General features: G+C 41.3%; 2 protein-coding genes across 2 annotated transcripts; both read right to left on the bottom strand.

Moving 5' to 3' along the window:
- Window positions 1-14: 14 nt before the first annotated feature.
- Window positions 15-2299, bottom strand: LOC145696765 (vesicle-associated membrane protein-associated protein A-like). Its single transcript, XM_081773851.1, has 6 exons — window positions 1945-2299; window positions 1498-1666; window positions 1387-1455; window positions 1229-1298; window positions 1006-1183; window positions 15-793 (listed from the first exon to the last, which is right to left on the bottom strand). The coding sequence occupies exons 1-6, from the start codon at window positions 2091-2093 to the stop codon at window positions 703-705; spliced, it is 726 nt and encodes a 241-aa protein (XP_081629977.1). The 5' UTR covers window positions 2094-2299; the 3' UTR covers window positions 15-702.
- A 2572-nt stretch (window positions 2300-4871) lies between these two features.
- Window positions 4872-8900, bottom strand: LOC145696463 (frizzled-6-like). Its single transcript, XM_081773506.1, has 5 exons — window positions 8656-8900; window positions 7125-7534; window positions 6773-7081; window positions 5772-5971; window positions 4872-5693 (listed from the first exon to the last, which is right to left on the bottom strand). Exons 1-5 carry the CDS (start codon window positions 8659-8661, stop codon window positions 4960-4962), a joined length of 1659 nt encoding a protein of 552 aa, XP_081629632.1. The 5' UTR covers window positions 8662-8900; the 3' UTR covers window positions 4872-4959.
- Window positions 8901-19373: the final 10473 nt, after the last annotated feature.

Here is a 19373-nt window from a genome sequence, read left to right as displayed (position 1 = left end):
CCGAGTGTCTCCTTGGCGATTCCTTTTTTGTTCCGTTTCAGACGATTCAAGGCAAGTCTTTTCAAAAAACGAGTAATTTAACACACCGTTGCTTTTAAATATTCATAAAGCTGACGCCTTGAAATCTGAATCTGATGGCTGTACTAGAAAGTTCGCGTCCAGATTTGCACTTTGTGTTTGTGACCATTCTTGGTAGTTGTTTACAGTCGGAGTCCGAAATAAGGGACACCAAGATAAGGGACTTTTTGGCTCAAAATGCCTAAAATCTGCGGCAGAAAAAAATCCAATTTAAGGGACTTTCTAAGATTAGTTAGCGTTTTTCAGTTAGTTGACAGCTGATGAAGGGTATCAATATCCTTAATTTCAACCGGTTTTGGGACAAACTGAAGTGATTTTTCTTGCAAAATATGTTTTCCTCTTTCAAAAAAGGTATTAAAAGCCCTAAAAACAATAACTTAAGCTTATTTTGCGGCAAAATTATGCTTCGAAAAAATTTGCAAGCGACACATTTTTTGCTTTGATGACCCAATTTAAGGGACTTTCTTCGAAAATTTGGGAGCAAAAAAAGTCCCTTATTTTGGACTCCGACTGTATTGGTTTTACTGTATAAAAAGAGTTGCAGGTGAGATCTAGTTGTTTAAATGAAGATAGGTAAAAGAAAGGATGTTGAACACGCGGACGATCGAGTGGTGGTGACATTATTTAGTAGAAAAGGGAGGACAAAATTAAGCCGAAGAAAAACGCAATGGCCAGGTAAATCGCTAGGTTTTTGCTGTCTGCTTCCACTGGTGAGCTAAAATCGGAGTAATAAACGAAAGTAACTACCGGTATTTCAAGACGCTTGTTCTGGGCTCAGCAACTTGTGCAGAAAACCTGAGTCAGGGTCCTGAGAGAGCTTTGATAAAAGCCGCTCAGCTGACCAGAACCCTGACTCAGGTTTTCTACACAGTTTGCTGAGCCCGAGCTTATTTTATCTAGGAAAATACGACTAAAAAGACTACTTACCTTGATAGAATTTCAATTTGCTTCATAGCATCAGCGAGTTTTCCTTTTAACTCTGCAATTTGCGCTGCATCTTTATTTTCCTTGGATTCTGCTGTTTGTTCTGGAGTCGAGACTTTTGGCGATTTCTTGCGCTCGCGAACTTCATTTGTTGAAACGTCGAATTGAACTCGCTCTGGTTCTACCATTTTTTAATTTATTCCGAGAAAGCACTTTTTGAACTTACGTCTTGTGGTAGTTGGAATGACTGTTTCAGAGAGAGACTTGTTGTGCGTTTGAAGCTTGTCTTCAATTACCTAAAAGGAGTTTTTCGTCTTTTGGATCAAAGAAGTGGAGATTAACATTTGTTAATCCTCCATGTTATCACTCAGCCAAATTACTTACTGTAGATCCATTTTCTGTCAGAAAATCAACGGCAAGTTTCTGGCTCATTAAATCTTCCTTTCCCACGGACTAAATAGCTTTTAGCAAATGATTTTCTCGATTAGTTTTTACCCAGAGTGATTGGAGCTTTTGGGTGTCAAGATCTGCGAAGTTTTCCGGGTAAATGATGCTTTGGATCATGAATTTGTGGCGTTGGTTGATGTCTCCTGGTTGAAGGGCAATGTTAATTTCTTTGGACTCCAGTGGGCCGATGACACCGGTATTTGGGCGAACGCAATACCTTAATTTGTTATTAAAAATTTTTATTTTTACAGCAGGATGATTTTAAACAAAGAAAAAAAGCTGTAAAACTAGTATTTAGGAATTTTTAGAGGGCTTAGAACTGGGCCCGGGAACCTGTGTAGAAAACCTGAGTCAGGGTCTGCAAGCGTCTTCGTTTTTAGACCCTGACTCAGGTTTTCCACACAAATTGCCGAGCCCAGTCTTAGAGTACTGAGTAATTTTTACTGAACAGTTAATGATTTATCGAAAAAGAAGCTGAAAGAAAAAAGACCTTACCTTTTAGGTGCAGTGGTCTTAATTTTGAAAGCAACTGTTTCATTTGAAATATTCGAGATGAGCAATTTCGCTTCTGATATCTTCTCAAACGGCGGCTGAAAAGCGAGTCTATCAGACGGACTCAGTCTGAGCACTTTCTCTCCCTTCATTATTTTGCTTCTTTTTCTTCTTTTATTTTTGTCTTCTTTTGTTACTTCTCTTCTGTTAAAAAAACTCGTTAAATATTTGCGTCTAAGGCTGTCTTCTCTTCTGCCGGAGAGAAGGTCAAAAGCGCAACTCTCGAGGGGTTACCAAATTCAATTTCACTCTTCAATTGAAAAAATATTTGAGCAAAGCGTAAGGCGAAAAGTTTTTGTCGCAGCTGAGTGGCTAGGAAAAAAGTAGTAGTGCAGGGCCTTGTAAGACTGCGCGCCAAAGGGTAGCCACGAAAATGGAAAGTCGATAAAAAATCAATGTGTTATTGCATAGGTGATTAATGCGGGTTACCTGGAGCGCTCGGCGTGAAACACGGCCATTTTACACTGTTGGCGCGGGATTCCCGCTGCGCTGGTCAGAAGAACCTTTATAAACCGCTCGATTACGAGAGCTGCATAAATTTCTAGTAAATCTCAATAAGTAAGCCTTATGCAAGGAGGCACGGGCTTTTTAATGAGGGCAGTCTCGAAATGTCAATCCGAATATTTCGAGTACTTATGTTCACTCGAAATCGAGCGTCACCGTTTTCGCCCTAACTCAGCGTAGCAATAAGCTATGGAAATTTTTAGAAATGTAAATGAAAGAGCATAAAAAGTTTAGTTAGTCTACAAAAAATAACGATAATCGAGAAAATTAAACCAGCTGAAGAGTGAGAGTGAAAACGGGCGAGATGCGCGCGCGTAGCTTGGTCGGCGGGGTCCCTTAATCGGTTATCTGGAGTTGTTTTCAAAGAAGACTCTTTTAAGTTGAAAATTGAAAGAGTTGTTTCGGTAGTATTAGTAATAGAAAGCGCGAATATGAATAATGAATATTTACCTTTGAACGGAAGCCCTTTTATTCAAATTCTCTTTTGAAGGAACAATTTTGACAACGCAAAAACAACGGCTCAAGAATCTAGAACACTCCTTTATTTAAAATATTTATAAAATAGAACTCGCGAGTCGCCGACCACCCTAACCGGCTATCCGGCAGAATATGACTCAATTAATTAATAACTTTTATTCTTGAAAAAAAAGGATCATTCAGAAATCCTTTCATGAAATCATGGAGAATCAACACTATTAAGATGATGAGCAAAGACGATAATAGAGGCCGCCGGTGAAATGTTGCAGAATACAGCCTTGGCTCGCACTTTACTTGAGCACAGGTTGATCTACGAGGTGAGAGCTCTTCTTATCAGCACTCTCAAGTTGCCTCAAGTGCAGCCTGCCTAGCTCTCATCCTTTTAGACAACTACCTCTTTGATGCTTTATTAATCAGTATCCAGTGCTATAGAAATATGGCAATTTCAAGATCATTAGCTTCAGTTTCGTAGTCGCTTTCTTCGTCGTCATTGTCACCATCTCCATCTAAGAGGAAAACGCGTTAAAGTCGCCTGTAATCGGACAGCATTGAACACCTAATCAGTACTGGCATCAAGCGAAGAGTTGGAACTCAAATCAGTTTCCGAAGCATAATCTTTAGTATCAGTAGTTACAACATGTGATTATAAGTTTTATAAGCACATCAAGTCATTTTTGGTTAGTTTTGTTACCGGAAATATTCATCTCGGCAATTTCGTCATCGTACCCAACATCGTATTCCTTTATTAAAAAGTTTTATACTCTGCTTTTACTTTTTTTATCTAAAAATAGACTCGGAGGCCAAATCTATCTGATATCTCTTCTTATGTATAAATTATACAGTATAATTTACCCTTTCCTGGACTTCAGCGATGATCCCCACTTCCCCACCCGAATCAGAGCCTCCTTCACTTTATATGAGTTTTTAAAATCTCAATTAAACAAAGTCGGTTTTCTTAGTCGTAATAAAAACAAGTCCTATCATCGTCGTCTGGCTCCAATTCCCCTCTGATCATATATCCAAAGCACTCATCCATGTCTTCAATTTGATATCCCTCTGAACTCCATTCAAAATTTCTCGAGCAAAATTAGCACTCAACACATCTTGCATTCTTTAAGATTTTCTATTAGAATAGTTCCTTCGTCGGTATTCGAATCTGATTCTCCACCATCGGCTTCTCTTTTATTCATGACTGATGTTTTAATCGGGTGAATTACTGCTGTTAGATTTTCATCCTTTCCCCAGCCGAAAACGACCAAAAAGCACGAGTCGATGCACCCCTTATAAATTGTTAAGAGAAAGTTATTTGGGATAGTAAATTACCCAAAGAGAAATTTCTTTCCTAGCTCTTGCGATTCTCTGAAAAAAGGTTCCACAATTCAAACAAAGGCAGCCTTCCATCCAAGTAATAAAAAAATGTCCGAGTAAGTTAGATTTTCTGAAAGGCGCAAATTAGCCCCAGTCAAAGACGCAAATTATTGGGAAGAGCTCAATTCGTAGCTTCTGTCAGTTGCCCAAGGTCGCAATATCTCCTTAGCATATCATTATTAGCCATCCCAGGCCATGCTTTATAATACTCTTCGGTCGCCAGATCTCTTATCCCAGAGAATATATGGAACACATATTGTCAATATATCCAAATTAGCATTTTGAAGCCCCTTTTTCTCTAAAAAACTCGTCTCTTTTCTGCTAAAAACATTAAAGATTTCACCTTCTGACGTATTCTCCCGTCCTGCTACTGTAAAAGGAGCTTTTATCGCCTGTATATACTGAGGGTTGATGGAGGCAAGATAGATTTTTCTATTCATTGAATAATAGAAAATACGTAGACCACAAGTCTCACAAAATATTAAAAAGACATCATTTCTTCTTTTTCTACTTTATTTTCCCAATCTGGGCAATTTACATAAAAATGAACAAAAGATTTTACAGAATAAATAAAAATTTACAGAACGAATGGTACTATTCTTGGAAAGTTTATACAGTTTGGATTTGAGAGTCTTCCCGGGAATGCTGTGAGCTGGACAGAGATGAGTCTTCCAGCGAGCTTTCGATTCCAGCTGAATGGGAGTCTGAGTTGATTCCCCAGGCGCGAAGGCTTTTTCCATTAGCGAGCCAGACCATTGGAGCCCAGCTTGGAATGATGAAGAAGACGTAGCGAAGAAGGACGGTCAGGGGCTCGATGTATTTGTTTGGGCTAACTCCGAGCGGGCAAGGGACGCCAAGATCTGCGCAGTTGTCGTGGTACCAGGTAGATTCGAGAAGAGGGGCCAAGCTGGAGAATGACATCTTGAGAATTTCCTCGGCGATTTTGGGGATGAGAAAGCAGCAAGAAAAGGCGGAGATTCTAAAGAGAAACTGTTCCAGCTTCGGGGCAGAGGTAAAGACGGATCCAAAGTCGGAGTTGACGCAGAGCAGTTTCTTCAAACCGGCGATGAAAGTGACGAGACCAACGAGAGTCAAGCTGACGAGAGGAAGAAGCGAGAAAAAGTAAAAGCTCGAGAGGTCGCCGTCAAGTGCGCAAATTCCGAGAAACGGGTCGGCCTGGATGCGTTTTTGGAGAACGGCGATCGTTGTGAGTGCCAACGCGGGTGTCCAGGCGAAGAGGTGGAGGTAGCGGCCTTTGGATTCGATGACTTCGAGGTTGAGGTCGAGGATGAGGGATAGACCCCAGATAAGGACCAGGACAAGCCACCACATGGTCGCAGCAACTTAAAAATAATGATTATTATTTGTTCTGTTTTGAAGAAAACTTTGCATTTGAAAAATAATTGATTCTTTTTTCTTACCTTGAAAAAAGAAGACAATGGAAAAAGTAGCGACGCACTGGCTTGACTTCCAGCCAGCAAAAAGCGCAGAAATGCCAGATTCATCACTTTTAGCAGCGCAGGCAGATTCTTCTGGAGAAATGAGCGTGGCAAGAACAGTGATGGAAATGATGAAGTAGCAGAGGGCAAAGTACAGCGTTGGTCGTTCGGGATAGACAAATCTGAAGAAAAGTTTTGTTATTTTGAGCAGTTGAAAACGGGCTGTTTTCCGGAAGTACCGATAATTTGCCGGAATTTATGGAAAAATTTTGGATTCTCTTGTTTGTCCAAAAACACAGCCGGAAATGTGCCAACACGGATTTAGAAAGGTTACAAGGTATCTCTATGTGGAAGTTGTCATGTGGCCAGTCACGTGGAAAACGGAAGAGGATTTGCCCCGCTCTGTGGGTTTTCCACTCTTCTGAGACAGCTTTCTTGCTGTCTGCCTCTTGGAAAAAGCAAGATAAGCCCCTTTCTGATGATCAAAGCGCGGTCGATAAGGGTTGAATCGATAAGCGAGTATCTAATTATAGGTACCTAGGGTAGCGAAAAACCGGAGTGCCGGGGGAACAACAAACCCCTTTTTTAACGATTTCTTTTTTTATGGCGCACCTGTCAAAATGTTTGAAAACTGTGTTCGAATAAATACACATACTCGCGTTGTAAATCGCTTCCGATTTCCCCAATTGCGTTTTTCCTCACACCTGATTTTTATATTCGAAGCAATGATGCTTGAACAATTTTACGGTCCTCTCCGAAAACTTCCTTTTTATTCCATTTTCGAATATCCAAAACAGCACATTTCCGGAGCTCGGTTATTATTTGGGGTCACGTGCAAGGCCCTTTTTGGAAAAAAGCTGGCAGTTATCGGACAAGATTTTTGCATAATCAAAATTCGAAAAAAAACACGGCCGATTATATCTACAGGTGATTTTCTATTTGGGGTCAAGGCTAGTCACGTGGTGAATATTCTTTTTGCTTACCGTTTTCGATCTTTGAGAAAGATGATGATGGAGAACGAAGAAATCATAGCAGAAACAACGCAAAAGACAGCCATCACCATTCGGACCAAAGTGACATCTCGAGTTTCTTTTGCCATCGGGTCGCAGGGCTTTTCGCAGGAGGCGATTCCAGCGAAGGTTTTGGAAGCATCAGAAGTCATCAGGGCTTTGGGGCACTGTTGCTGGAGACCTTTGGAGACGGCTGGATCAAGTTTGACTTGGGTTTTGGTCCATTTGATGAGTGATTTTGGCAGAGGCTCGGTGTGGTCTGATGGAGGAATGCAAGAAGCGCTAGAATTTATGTTGAGGGAAAGAAAAACTGGTTGGAATCTACCTTGGCTGCGTTCGAGAGTCAGGAAATTGCCGGCAGTTGAAAAGTTCGGGAAGATCAATGCCGAACTCTTCCATGATTCCAGAACAATCGGAAACAACGATTTCGCACAAATTCTGGCAGGGTGGAATCGGGATCAAATAGGGCAAAACGCCTTCAGGATTGGAGCCAGGGCAGACTGGGGAAAGAGTTGAGCAAAGAAAGAGATCCAAATGCGCGGAGCAGCCAACAGCGCGGAGAGGAAAGAGGGCTGCTGCGGTCTGGGCCACTTCTGAGGCCGACCATTGGCCCAAAAGATTCGGAAGGAAGGTCGAGTTGTACGCCTTGAACTCGCCGCCGCATACAGGAAGCAGAGTGTCTTTGAGGCAAATCGCCGCTGTGGTCAGTGCAGGCAATATCGTCAACCAAAACACCTGAAAAAGTGAAAATTTACATAAGAAAATCACTATAATAAAAAATTTGCATTTCAAAAAAGCACCGAAAAAGTACCACAAAAAATTTCTGGCACAAAGGTATTAGGATCCGGCTTATTAGAATAAAACGGCGCTAGAAAGGGATGAAAGGGGTCGGCCGGGCGCTTAAGATTTTCGGAAAATTAGGGTCAACGCGGTAGAAGGTCACACCCATAATCAGGTTGTTGTGACGAAATTCTAGGCCATGATATTTGTGGAGAGAAATGTCAAGGTTTTTCTGCTAGTTTTTGTTAATTGATTATGTAACCTTTTTGGTTCCTGCTTTGGCAAATGTATAGCCATTTCTATTTTTAAAATAAAAGTTGCCGAAGCACTCGAAGTAGAATTTTTCAAAGAAGTAGAACCTTATTTTGTCCATTTACATTTTTGGCCATAAAAGAGCACTTCTTGAGCAAAGTGGAGATTATCGAACTCGAGGGTTTCTCACGAGTCCAAAAACAGAGAAGCGCCCAGGTGCTCTGAATGTTGTCCGTTTTTATGTTAATTGTTTTACAATCCTATTGGCCACGCTCCAAAGTGAGATAAGCGTTCCTTTTTTTATATAAAGCAAATCGATGTCATGCTATTATGATTTTATAAAATATTCAGCTCTTAGAGTCTATCTAATCTTTATAATCTGTGTCATATTGATTTTAAATTAGGCGAACTTCGAGAGGCCCATTTGGCAAGAACTCAAGAACAATTTGTAAGAAAAGGGGATGAGCCCAACAAAAGACTTGGCGCACCTCTCAGATTTACGTGTCAGAAGTAATTAGCCAGGAAATTGGTGCCAAGCGGGAAAATTAGGAAAAAAAGTGGCCGACCCGTCCGGTCTGGGGAAGTCTGGTTGTTTTGGTAATTGACCTGTGAAAATAGATTTTATGGGGCATAATTGACGCTCATTTTTTGGATTATAAAAGTACTCCATCTTCTTCTTTATCTTATTATTGGGCCAAAGAAAGTTTTTGTTAAGGGTACTACCTTCGATTTCCCCAACTTTGGCCTTGAATAATTTGGCCTTGGAAGTTGGAAGTCGAAGGTAGTACCCTTAAGAAAAATACTGTGTCTTTTTCATTTCTTACCTTCATCTTTAAAGTTTCTGTGAAGTCTTCTTCTTATTTTTTATTGGAACCTCTCTAAATGTTTCACTGCGGAAGTTTAAATTCTTTTTTTTTTCTTCGTGTGAATGTTTTTTCAGCGAAAAATTTAAAACTTGACTTTGGCAAAGTCTTCAACTTGTGGCCGTTTTACTTGTTTTCTGTTCAAACTTTTTTTTCGCGGTTTGGCTCTTTTTGTGAGTTTAGACCTGCTCTTCGAGTTTTGTTGTTTTATCGAGGGACTCCTTCTTATCGCGCGCCGCGGCGCAAAACGCGCTTTGGCGCAGCGGGGTAGGCGGCGCTGTCGCGCAGACAGCCTGCCTTTTCCAGGAAGAGGAAGGTCGACCAGCTAAAAATGGTGGCTTGGGTTGATCTTTAGGCTCCTAATGGGGCTTGTTCGTGCACAAGTAGACTTCTACCAAGCTTTTGTTGATTCTAAAATTGAATTTTGGTCGATTTTGGAATGAGTTTTAGCCCAATTCGATGATAAAAAAATGCTGCTTTTATCAATTTTTTGTTTATTTTTCACCAAAAAAAGGTTATTATATGAGCGCCAAATAATTTAGCCAAAAACGCAATGAAAAAACTGCCAAAAAAATCCAATTCCAGAGCCGCTTTTCGAGGAAAAAAGGCTGCGGACGCCCTTGAATAGCGGATAAGACGGTGGAGTGGTCGATTCTGTGCCAAATTTTTGGAATTAGAAGTGAGCTGCACTTATCAGACGAAAATAGGGGTAGAAAATGGGTGGCTTTTGAGTTGTGAATTTTTATTGAAATTTGATGAGATGCTCCTCGAGAGTTGGAGAGAAGTTTGAATAAATAGCAAATTTTCGAATTTTTGGATTTTTGAATTGCATAAAGCTTATAATGAGCCAAGCTGGCGATCGTGGCATTTTCAACCCCAGTCCGCTTTCAAGAGAGGTCCTCAAAAAATCAACTTTCAGATTTCATCACTTTCCGAAAATAGCCATTTTCTATCAGCTGACAAATTGTCCACGTGGCCTTAGCGTCCCTCCCTTTTTCATCTTTCGCGTCGAAACCGGAAAGTAAATGATCAATCCCTTTTCCGCGCCGCCATTGGTGACAGGTTCCGGGAAGCGGCTGCCCTGTACTCTGGCCTCCGCGCTGGTCGCCATATTGTCACCAAAAAAATGACGATTACTTTCAAATCGGCGCGGCGGAAAATCGGCCTTCAAAGGAGCAAAAGTGCCGGATTAATTATCTAATCGATGGAGTTGATCATAAGAGAACAGGTTTCTAGCACTCAGTCTAGAATATCGATCAAATGCCAGCCAGTTCCAGATGCTAAAAAGGGATTAGAATGGTTGAAACTCGAATTTTCAAGACAGTATGTCTCACGCCAGATTTCGTATCGAAAATCATTTAGTCTCTTCAAATCCCTTTTTCAAATTTCAACGGGTTTTTCCGCCGTGATTTTTATTTGTCCATTCAAACCCTTTCCCGTCTAATTAGTAGCCCCTTACTTGTCAAACCACGCCAAAAGTTAGATGCGTGTGTGCCCTTTTGTGTGCCTAAAAGAACGCTCAACTTTCTCCTGACTAAACAACTTATAGAAGCGCAAATTTGCTCATTAAATTTGTAAGCGACCACTCGAGTAAGGCTGTGAGTTAATCAATTAATCCCCATTTTGACGGTCGCCCGCTGCGCTGATAAGCGTGCGCAGCGGGGGGCCACGGAGATTATGAAAAATTCAAAATTTTTAATGTTAAGAAGAGGATTAAACAAGGTGTAATCGGTTGATTAAGGTTATCCGATCGATACAGTGAATTTTTCATTAACTGAATTCCACAAAGAAGCAATAGTGTTACAGTAACACTTCTGTCGTTTTTAGCAAAAGTGCAATCAGATAGTAATTAGCTCTTCTTTCGCAATCCAAACAAAGAACTGCCCTAGTTAGATATCCCAATTGATACCCCAATTTTCACTATTAGCTTTTACTACTCTTATCAATCCCCATAATCACCTTATCAGTTTTTAATCCCTCGTGACCTCCCCTTGACCCGCGCTGGGGTTGAGCTCCCTCTGAGTTCTCGTTTCGAAAATATCGCAAATAATGCTCTCCCACGATCACGGTCGGCTTATCAGCTTATCCCTTTTTTATTTTGTATAGGGCTTGTTGTGGGAATATGGGGTTGATTTGCTTATTTGTGGGTGAGTAAGTTTTCGCTACGAGGCTACTACTAGTAGGGATTTGGCAATGTTATACGGAAGCTCTAAAACAGAGTTTCTCTGGCTAAAACACTAAAAAAGAAATTGATATAAAAGGGGGTCTCCTAATCCGACGGCCCTTATTTGATCAGATTGAATATTCCTCAATATCGGGATCGGCAACCTGATGCGTAGAAAACCTGAGTTAGGATCTGAATGATCTCAAGTGAAAAGCCGCCTAATGATTATTTTGCAAAGCCGCTTCGCGGCTTCGTTATAAAAGCCGCTACGCGGCTTTTCATTTGAGATCATTCAGATCCTGACTCAGGTTTTCTACACAGGTAGCCGAGTCAAGCTCAGTGGAGACTCCATTGGAGAGCCCAAATTTAATAGAGTTAGGGTTAGCTCTTTGGATACAAGTTTGATAAGGTTAAATTATTATTCCGCCACGTAAAGGAAACTGATAATGAGCTCGGAATAATTTGGCACTGTTTCACGAAATTTACCACGATCTGTTATCAAAATGTAAAATCCCTATGATCCGCGTGGGCGTGGTTGCCTGTCGGACATTCTTCCGGATTTTCTGATAACTGCCATCGTGAAGAAACGGAATTTCTCACTTCCTGAAATTTCCCCTCGCCGCTCAGCCGTTTAAAAATTAAAATTCTTGATTTTTGATCATTTCGATGTGTTGAAAACTCGACGCGGATTCCAACCCTCTTTGGTGGATCATCACTTCAAAATTTGAAATATTTCTGGGGTGATCACCAAAAGCTGTGTTTTTGGTAATTAATTCTAGCGCAAAGTGTCGACCCACTTGATAAACGTTATTTTCACATGATTTGTAATCTTCAAATTGGAATTTTTCGTGGTCATTAAAAAAACTTGGAATTTTACCCATATTAGACCAGGGTTCCAAATTTGGCCAAAAAATTTTGAATTTGAGCGAGCGATGAGCGAGCGACGTTTGAGCGAGGGCTGAGCGAGCGAGTGGCTGAGCGAGATTTTTCAAATATCGGCTGAGCGAGCGGAGCGACTGAGCGAGCGACGTTTGAGCGAGATTTGAGCGAGGTTTGAGCGAAATCTGAGCGACATTTGAGCGACATTTGAGCGACGCTCGAGCGAAAATTTTGTCTTTCAAAAGCGGGTAATTTTGATTTTTATATAAAGTAAGTTATTCTGACATATTTATATTGTCTGAAAATTAAAAAGGCAATCCTATAATTTTGGGTGCCAGTAGAGTAATTCTCAACCAAACTCAGATTTTGGCATAAAATCACAAATTAATTGAGCGCGCGACGAGGCAGAGGCCCTTACGCGCGCATTTTCTGGTAGAGAACTCATTGGGTTGGCGGGGCAAAACTCTCGCTCTTGTTCAGAACAATTTCCTAGGTCATAGTTGGGTCGAATGAGAGCCGGATGGTTTCGGACCGGGCGACGCTGGGCGGCGCAGGGCGGCACAATTCAGTACCCCCCAAAATTTTTACTACCCCAGGCATTCAAATTTGCCAAAAATCAAGGCGAAAGCGAAGCAAAGGCGAAAACATTTCAATGTTCGTCAAGCGAAGCAAGAAAATTTTGGTTGACGAACGGTTCGCCAAAATAGACCTCTCAAGTACGGTTCGATGAGAAGGTTCTTAGCGAACCTTACTTCATTTTTCTGGTCATCAAAAGAAGTTCTTTTATAGGCTAAATTATAGCCCAATCTCGCTGCTCCCGCATTTCCCAAAATCCCGCATTTCTCAAATCGCCAATTCAGAATTCTGCCGATTCAGGATTTTTGGAAATGGAGGATTGAGAAAAGCAGGATTTTGAGGAATGAAGGATTCAGCTAAAATTTCATGTCCGTTTGGTCTCCATTTGCCAAAGTCGCCGTTTGCCCAAAATCCTGAATCGGCGGAATTAACGATTTTCAATAAGGATTTCTGAGTGAAATTCAGACCTCTCTTTTTATTAGCTCATTCGAAAGAGCTCAAAATTAACCGAAAAACACCCAAAAAATCTTGAAGTTTTATTGGAAATGACGTCACTGCACGTGATTAAAGTTCCAAAGTACCGGATTTCTCCTACGCCCGCATTTATGAGTCCTCTTGGCTATCCGGGCGTATGATACATGAAAATGATCGTCTTGTTGAGCTCAAGGTCAGCATTTAGTTTCAAACCTTCTCAACCTTTCTTTATCAAAATCAATATTTTCGGCATACAGCTGATTTAAAAAGGGTTGAAAGAATTTGTAAAATGGGATGAAAATTAAATGCTGACCTAGAGCTCAACGAGACGATCATTTTTATGTATCACACGCCCGGGTGGCTAAGAGGACTTAGAAATGCGGGCGTAGGAGAAATCCAGTACTTTTAAAACTTCAATCACGTGCTGTGACGTCATGTTCGACACAATTTCAAAATTTTCCGGATTTTTCTTGGGTAATTTTTACGCTCTTTCGAATGAGCTATTAAAAGGGGGTCAGGATTTCACTCAGAAATCCTTATTGAAAATCGGATTCAGGATTATCCTGATTTGGCGATTTGAGAAATACGGGATTTTGGGAAATGCGGGAGAAGCCTGGATTATACGGTACAATTTATATCTATAATCATGCCTGTTGATTTCGAGTCCTTTGGTTTTACCTGGCATTTTTTCCGGGCGACCCGCAAATTTTTCTACGGGTTACTCGCGCGGAGACCCGTGCGAGTAAATCGAGTAAATGGGTAAAGGATAATCGCGAGCTACTCGTGAAAATTTCGACAAGAATGAAGATAATTCGCCCGTCTGATTGGCTCGGGAAAAGGGTTGCAGGTAATCGCGAGCTACTCGGCGGAAAGGAGAAAACAAATAGCGCGGGTAGCCCGTGAAAAGACTCTCCGTGCGAGTAACCCGCTGAAAAATCTGCGGGCTGCCCGGAAAAATAGTGCCGGGTAAAATCAAAGGACTCGAAATCAACAGCCATGCCTATAATCAAAATCAGGCTAGCCGTAAAATATTCTATGTTAACCTACTCAACAGTTGTAGACGGCGGGGAAAACCCAACGACCTAACACGCCAACTGGATATTGAAAGTTAACATAACCAATTTTTGAGGTTAGTCTAATTGTTGAAGAAACCTGTTGAATGGCTGTAATAATCGAAAAAGAACTAAGGAAGCACTCGTAAAAAATAAATTATCGGGTTGGCTTGGGTATCAATGATAAATCAGGCTGACCGAAAAATATTATATGTTAACTCACTCAACAGATGTAGACGGCGGGGAAAACCCAACGACCTAACACGCCACCTGGATATTGTGAGCTAACAAAACCAATTTTTTAGTCGAGCCTAAATTTTGAAAAAATGTTTGGCTGAGGACGGTGGGTTTCAGCGAAAATAATTTTTTTATTGTTACCAACTCAATAGTTGTAGACGGCGGGGAAAACCCAACGACCTAACACGCCAACTGTATATTGCTGGCAACAATATGTTAAAATTATTCGCAGAATTTATTTAAAATTCTCTCTTTTTTAATAAATCCGTGACTTAAAATCCTCCCCATTCATTCGCTTACCGCCAAGGAGTTTTTAGATCTTGGCCAATAAGAGCGGAGAATTGGCTAGTGAGTAATAAACTTCGCTCAAGCGTCGCTCAAACCTCGCTCGAGCGGCGCTCAAACCTCGCTCCAACGTCGCTCAAACCTCGCTCCAAAGTCGCTCCAGCCTCGCTCAAACCTCGCTCAGCTATCATATTTTTTTGGCCTTGAGCGAGCGAGCGACTGAGCGGTTCGCTATGAAAATCAGTTGAGTGAGCGGAGCGTGAGCGATCGCTCGCTCGCTCACCGCTCGCTCACGCTCAGATGTCGCTCAGCGCTCAGCCAGAATTGGAACCCTGTATTAGACTCGATAGCCTGTGTTGAAAACCTGAGTCAGGGTCCAGAAAGAACCTAAATGGAAGCCGCGGCTTTTAGACGGTTCAGACGGTTTGCGGCTTTAGCTTTGAAAAAGCCGCAGCGCGGCTTTCATGAAATTCCTTCTGAACCCTGACTCAGGTTTTCTACACAGGTTGTTTCAAGCCAGGAAGAATTAAATGAGTATCCTCTCCCCCGTTTGCCGAGAAAATCGATCCTCACTGAAAAGCCCTAATCCTCATCTTCACGTGATCATTTTCGAGCTTTTCCAAACAATTGAAGTACTCTTTGTGCCTAAATCGCCTCTAAATTTCCTGTAATTTCCGTCCAGCTGAGCTCTCTATGGCTCTTTGGAGGATTATTTTGGATTTTCGGGGTCAGTGGCGGGAAACATCCGGCCCAGACGGGCAAAAATCCGAAACAGATGATATCGAGGCGCCACTCCGGAACTGATAACAAAGGTATGAACAGATTCAGTTCTAGAGCGAGAAATCCTAATCGCCAAAAAAGAACAGATTAGACCGCCCAGGCGGTCTCAAAACCTCCCTACCAATCTGGGCTCGGCAACCTGAGACTCAGGTCCTGAGTCAGGTTTTGAAAGAGCTAAAACGAAAAGCCGCGTAGCGGCTTTTTTTTTAAAACGAAGCCGCGAAGCGGCTTCGCAAGTAAACCAAATAAATCGTCTTTAGACTATTGGCGAAGCCGCTTCGCGGCTCTTCATTTTAGCTCTTTCAAACCCTGACTCAGGTTTTCTACTCAGGTTGCCTGGCCCAGCCACCAATTGAGCCTGTCTAAAAACCTGAGTCAGACAAGAGTACACTCGTTTCTGTTCGAAATCTTTTTGTTTTCGCCGGTTTACTGACCCGGGCACATGATAAACCGCTTGAAGAAACAAGCACACTTGACCTCTGACCCCAAACCGGTCAATTACAAAAAAGACAACAGATCCAGCCGATAATGCCAAACAGTGGCGCAATTTTGAAGATGTTTGTTTCTGTTCGTCGGATCCAAGTGTTTTGGCCGGGAAGTGGCGGTTTTTCCGGACTTTCGCGTTGTTTAATAATTAAAGGTCCTCGCGGATCGCGCTTGATCCTAATTAGGTCAACTGCAACTGAAAAGCAAGGCGAGTTTAGGAAACACACTTTTTTGTTGGTTCAAGGATGAAACTGGTTATCGCGACAAATTAGGACAAGTGGGATGGATCCCACAGAGTTAAGGGGATCAACTCGATAGTATACAAATTCTCTATTTATAAAAAGCCAAGGGGGATTAATTTGTTCTTTTTTCAAGTGCCAAAAAGTGGAAGTCACGTGAAGGGAACCGCGACGATTTGGAAAATGAAATTATCGACACAGGGGATGAAAAAGTACACTGATGAAAGGGAGGTGAAAATGAGCTTAGCACGGGCTGGCCGGGCGCTGGCAGCTTGCCAACGGATGGACCCGAATGAGATTAGCTTATTGACTATTGGTGCATTTGCCACTAATTGATAGCTTCAAAGATACAATGTATTTTCACTTGTTTTTTGGACGAAAATCGATTCAAACTTTTACAACTGGACTCGGCAACCTGTGTAAAAAAACCTGAGTCAGGTTCTGAAACCCAAAAATAAGCCTAGCGACTTTTCATTTAATCTCTTCAGACCCTGACGCAGGTTTTTAACACAGGTCGCCGGGCCAAGTATAACAAATGACGACAGAGCGTGTAGATTGACAGTAAAAGAATCCGTCTTTATTTAGGCTGAGCAAATGGAATTTTCTGCCTAAAATCAGCGTGGAGCCCAACAATGAAAATTTACAAGACCGCTGCGGTCAAGAGGCCCGCCGTGGAGAATTTGGGCTTGTTCAAATTTTCAAAATGAAACCCTCGCATTTGTCAGATTGGGGCGACTTATTGCTTGATGATCGAGTTTATCAAATTGGAGTAAGCATGTTCAGCTTCCCGCTGGGAAAATTGTTGTTCGAAAGCTGCAGAACGGGCGGCGCATTTTGACGGATTAGCGGCGGCGAAATCGGAAAATAAATTAGATAAGGAAGTCTGAAGTTGCCTAAACAGCTGATTTCCTTGTTATTAATAATTGGAACTAAGAGCGGATATTTTGACACTTTCAAAATTGAAAATTTCAATCAAAATTATAAGATTCCCAAATCGTAGAAAACCTGAGTCAGGGTTTGAAAAGAGGATTGAATGAAAGCCGCGCAGCGGCTTTTCTTAAAACGAAGCCGCAAAGCGGGTTCGCCAAAAACCATTTGAATCTATCATATTTAGTTTTTTCGAACCCTGACTCAGGTTTTCAACACAGGTTGCCGAGCTCAGTTTCCAATAGATTGAACTGTTTCTATTTTCTTAGGTAACAATGCCCTAAATCATCCCTTCTCGCCGCCTTTTGATTTTTTGTTTATCACAATTTTTGAGCAAGAAGTCTACATTTTGCGCGTATTTAGGCACAGTTCAGCGATTTGAAGAAAAATAATCAACGCGCTTTTTGCTCTTTCATCTTCCGCTGCAGAAATAATTTATGGAGGGCTGGCTTTGAAACGGGCGCTTTTTGGCTTGAAACGCGGCTGACATAATAATAGCGAAATTTCAAATTTGCATAATTGTCTGCTGATCACTCATTTATCAGAGCTTCTTGAGTAAAAAATTGAGTTCTTGATTTTGAAAAGCCTAACTGAAATCCGCGTAGCGGCTTTTTAAAGAACAAAGCCGCGAAGCGGCTTCTTCAAAGTTATAATTGTAACCTATTTAAAATTTGAGCCAAGTCGCTTCGCGGCTTTATTGAAGAAAAAGCCGCTGCGCGGCTTTTCGCTTATCTCTTTCAAAATCCTGAGTCAGGTTTTAACACAGGTTGCTGAGCCCAGATTGAGCTTGAAGTAGGCAAAATCCACTATTTAGCTATAAATCCATCTTTTGTCAAAAAAGTGGACATCCGCTTTTGAGCGATGAGATGTGTTGAAAAGGGAAGCAACCCCTTGAGCCTTTATGAAATTTCGTTTGAAATTTTCAAAGTCTTTTTGATGTTTTGAAAAGAATCAACTCACTCAGAGTGCGTTCTCACACGACTTCATTTCAAACAGCGTCCAACAATGGCCACAATAATGCTTTATTTTTGTCAAGTTTTTCCCAAGTGTGAAAAATTAGACGTTGATAAATAATGCGCCAGGTTTCAGGCGTTGCAAATAAACAAAGAGGGCTTATGGAATGTATACCATTGGGAGCGCGTCTGTTCAGGCGTTTTTGCGATTTGCATCCTTTTAGGCGTTGCGTCTTTTCAGGCACTGCGTCTGTTAAGGCGCTGAAAAATGACTAGTGGAATTATGATATCAAGTAGGGTCTGCTAGACTTCCTTGATTAACCATTACCTTCCCAATTCTTAGAGTTAGTGTTAGGGTTAACATTTTCATAAGAAAAGAAATTTATACTCAATTACTGTTATTATATTAAGCATGTCAACCTGGACCGCAGATTTATAATTGAATTTGAAGTTTTTCGTGATAGAATAAACTTATTATTAAGAAAAATTATAATTCGACATTATAATTTTACTAAATTTTTCAGACAAAATTTGAAATAAAACTTGAGATTGAAATAAGAACAATTTCAAGGAAAGTAACAATCGAGGAAATCTAGCAGACCCTACTTGATATCAGAATTTTACTAGCCATTTTTCAGCGCCTTAACAGACGCAGTGCCTGAAAAGACGCAACGCCTTAAAGGATGCAAATCGCAAAAACGCCTGAAAAGACGCGCTCCCTATACCATTCTATTTCCAGGGCGTCAGTTTTATAGAATTTCCACCAGTGCAGCTAATAAAAAAAGACATTTCATAGAAAAAGAAAACACCGATGAAATCATAGAAGAGAAATATTTGACGGTAAAATTTCTTGGAATTCAAATTGGGACTTTTCCTTAATTAGGAAAGGTTCACTTCCGTTCTGAGCATTCCAGAGCTCCGGGGATCCATCATTTCCTTTTGACGGACCGTTAAATTTTAGAAAAAAAAAAATGTTTTTGCTTCTTCAAAATTCGCCTTCTTCAACCCTTGAGTGCGTATGCCGGAAGCATGTAAAACGAAATCGATTAATATTTTTGCGCATGTCGCGGAAAAGTTTAAAAACTTGAGAAAATATTGTTTTCGCGAAAATACTCGACACTCGCTCTTCTCTCTTTCGCCGGAAACCGGACGGTAACCAAAAACAGAAACAAATGCGAAAAAGAAGAGCTGACCTTATTGGCACTAGAAATTTCGGATACGCGATAATGTGATTGATTACGGCCAAATTCAACCAAATAATCAAAAATCAAGACGAACAACTTTTTCATCATTAGATTTGTCGAGCGAAATTTGGAAAAGCAAACTCAAAATCGATGAAAATCGCGGATAAAGATTGTTTTTCCGTTCTCATAATATTATTTTACGAGGCTCTTGGCAGGTCAGTGTTCAAGTATCCATTGGCAAATCGAATCCGTCTCAAGTTGTACTCGTGAAGTAGGAACAGTGAGCACTCAGGTGTGCGCGCGTTTACTCAGATTCGCCAATAATCCCCATTATGGGAATCTCACGGAGATAGACAAGGGTCGAAGAGGACGAAAAGCAAACAGATTTGGGGAGAGGCGAAAAGATCGCGCAAAAGATTGCCGAGTGGGTGGATAAGCTGGAC

This window comes from Oikopleura dioica, chromosome 2 (genome assembly GCF_907165135.1).
Source record: "Oikopleura dioica chromosome 2, OKI2018_I68_1.0, whole genome shotgun sequence".
Lineage (NCBI taxonomy): Eukaryota > Metazoa > Chordata > Appendicularia > Copelata > Oikopleuridae > Oikopleura > Oikopleura dioica.
This window is presented reverse-complemented; position numbering and strand designations above follow the sequence as displayed.

Bases quoted from the DNA above. Each gene is read 5' to 3' on its own strand.
- LOC145696765 (XM_081773851.1), bottom strand. From the start codon at position 2,093: ATGAAGGGAGAGAAAGTGCTCAGACTGAGTCCGTCTGATAGACTCGCT. The intron at 1,456-1,497 runs GTAAAAACTAAT...AAAGCTATTTAG, and splicing joins AAAAGCTCCAATCACTCTGG to TCCGTGGGAAAGGAAGATTT. The intron at 794-1,005 runs GTAAGTAGTCTT...CTCCGATTTTAG, and splicing joins CAAATTGAAATTCTATCAAG to CTCACCAGTGGAAGCAGACA.
- LOC145696463 (XM_081773506.1), bottom strand. The intron at 7,082-7,124 runs GTAGATTCCAAC...CATAAATTCTAG, and splicing joins GACTCTCGAACGCAGCCAAG to CGCTTCTTGCATTCCTCCAT. The intron at 5,694-5,771 runs GTAAGAAAAAAG...ATTATTTTTAAG, and splicing joins CATTGTCTTCTTTTTTCAAG to TTGCTGCGACCATGTGGTGG.